We start from the raw sequence: 2,623 nt of genomic DNA on the forward strand, positions 1-2,623 counted from the left end.
TGAGCTCAAACAATCCGCCCACCTCGGCCTCCCAGAGTGCTAGGATTACAGGCGTGAGCCACTGTGCCTGGCCTATATTTTTTTTATGTATATATGTATGTAGGCTCTTGTTTTAAGGTACAGTGACGCATCAGAATTGTTTTTTATGTGTTGGTCGGCTAATAAATTCAGTCATTACAATTAGTTTAGGAAATGGGATAAAAAATAATAGACATTTGATACAGTGAAAGTGTTTTTAACTTTATTTTTGGAGGTCATGATTTAAATTTTTCTTGTATTTAGGCTATTCCTATTTATCACACTTTAATGGGTAGAAAAAACATTGAACTCATTCATCTAATTGGAGTTAACTCTAAATCATATTATGTATAAAAAGACAAATTTAGAACTTCTTAATGGGAAAGACAGTGCTGAAGAGAAATCCTTTTATCCCATAGTATCTCCTTCCTATAAACATTTGGTTTTCTTTTCTGTAGAAAAGAAAATCATGAATATGTATATGTGTATCTGCTGCTTTCTTATTGTATTCCAATTTAACTCTTTTTTACTTGGTATGTTAAAAAAGTTGATTGTTTAGCCAATTGGCTTTAATTTGTTGTCCTAATGCTGCAGGGTCATTTACATATCATAGATAGAATCAACAAACATTTTTGTCCTTTTCATTATTCTATCACATTTAATGTCAGTATGCCTTTGGATAAAGGAGAAAAGATCTCTGTACCCAGAGAGAAAGATAAGACTGAAAGGGAAAAATGATAGGGAATTTAAAATCAGTCTTTTCTTGATCTAGGTCTCCTTCCTTATTCCAATAGTAGCATTTGTGGAATACTTGCTATCTGTCAGTTATTTCAATGCATTATCACAAATGCCCGACAGAAACATAATAAAGAAGATGTATGTTATTCTCATTTCAAATATGAGAAAATGAGGCAAAGCAGGGATGTAAACCCCAGTTGATCTACTGGAATATAAATCCTCTGCATTTGTTTCCATTTTGCTGTTGTCCTCTCTCCCTGTCTGATCATATATTAATGTTTCCCTGTGTAGAGATCACTGAGCACAATGTTAATGAGTACCTAGGCTGCAGAAACAACTATCATAGCTAGGTTAGCATTTGCCACTTTTTATAAATTTTGGATTTTGATCACTCAAAAGCTTAGATTTTTATTATTGAAATCTAAATTCCAGTCTATTCACACACCTAGACTGGTGTTCACATTTATGTATTTCATACTCCCTGGAGTATAAACGTTGATAATATATATATTTGCTTAGATTCTTTTTATATAAAAAGTTACAGTTTTTTTCTGGATACAAATTAAGTAAAATGTACATTGTTTTTCATTTGTTTGTTCTACTCTGAAGTGCAGGCTACTTTTTCTAACCATATTTCAGTGCCTGTCAACATTGATCTTTGTAATAGAATTCCCATTTAGTGTTTTATTAGTTGGAATTATACAATTTATTTTCTTTAATTTTCTTAAAGAAAATAATGTGTAGTCCCAATATTTTGAATGTTGTGGTTGCCTCCTTGCTATAAAATTCTTGAAAATCATTGATAGTGACTCTTTTAAACTATTATGTGAAACAGAATGTTATATTCCTTTATTCTAGTAGCTTTCTAGTCTTTTCAGTTAGTTTCTCGTTTTAATAATTCTGCTTAGGAGATTATAGAAAGAATTTTAAAATGGACTATAAAGTCATTTGGTATTTTGCACTGATAGGTGTAAAATATTGGATTTTTCTGTTTCTTTAATTCATAATAAAACATCCAGGCTTTACCTGTTATATAACCCCAGCTACCTGGAACACCAGCAGAAAAGGGGAGACAATTTTTAAAAGACTTCTGAGCAGGCATAAAAATTGATGTCAGAAAGTCCACATTCTAAAAGTTACTCTGAAACTACGTATCAGGGAGCCTCTTCAGTTTTCAGAGCCTATTTACCTATATTTTAGAAACTGGTTTAAGAAGGTTGGCTAACCTTCTTAAGAGTAGATTCCTCTGCTACTCAGCAAGTTAGAAACAGCAAGGAGCTGTGTACATTTGTAGCAGTAAAAAGTAATATATAAGCAGGGTACGGTGGCATGCACCTGGGGTCCCAGCTACTCTGGAGGCTGTGGCAGGAAGATGGCTTTATGGCTTTAGGCCAGGAGTTCTGAGCTATATAGTGCACTGCACCCATTGGATGTCCTCAGGTGTCCACAGTAGGTTTGGCATCAATGTGGTGACCTGCCAGGAGTGGGAGGTGGAAACAGAGCAGGTCAAAGCTCTGGTGCTGATCAGAAGTGGGATCAATAGCCACTTTACTCTAGCCTAGGCAACATAGCAAGACCTTGTCTCTCTCTTTTTTTTTAACTATTCATTTATTTATTAATGAATGAATGAGCCGAGTCTCACTCTGTCACCCATGCTAAAGTGCATAGCTCACTGCAGCCTTGAACTCCTGGGATCATGTGATCCAACTGCCTCAGCCTCTTGAGTAGCTGGGACTAGAGGCACTCACCACCACACCCAGTTAATTTTTAAATTTTCTGTGGAGTCAGTGTCTTACTGTGTTGCCCAGGTTCCTCTCAAACTCCTGACCTCAAGTGATCCTCCTGCCTCAGACTCCGAAATTGTTGG

General features: G+C 35.6%; 1 protein-coding gene across 1 annotated transcript in view; it reads left to right on the forward strand.

Annotated features, from left to right (window-relative positions):
- The first annotated feature begins 687 nt into the window (after nucleotides 1-687).
- Nucleotides 688-2,623, forward strand: part of TIA1 (TIA1 cytotoxic granule-associated RNA binding protein) — a 21,956-nt gene continuing 20,020 nt past the window's right edge. The window contains exon 1 of the mRNA XM_012646421.1: nucleotides 688-717. Coding sequence (XP_012501875.1) covers nucleotides 688-717 — 30 coding nt within the window. The remainder of the gene's footprint in view (nucleotides 718-2,623) is intronic.

The sequence above is a fragment of the Propithecus coquereli genome, unplaced genomic scaffold (assembly GCF_000956105.1).
Source record: "Propithecus coquereli isolate 6110/MARCELLA unplaced genomic scaffold, Pcoq_1.0 Scaffold243, whole genome shotgun sequence".
NCBI classification, from domain to species: Eukaryota; Metazoa; Chordata; class Mammalia; order Primates; family Indriidae; genus Propithecus; species Propithecus coquereli.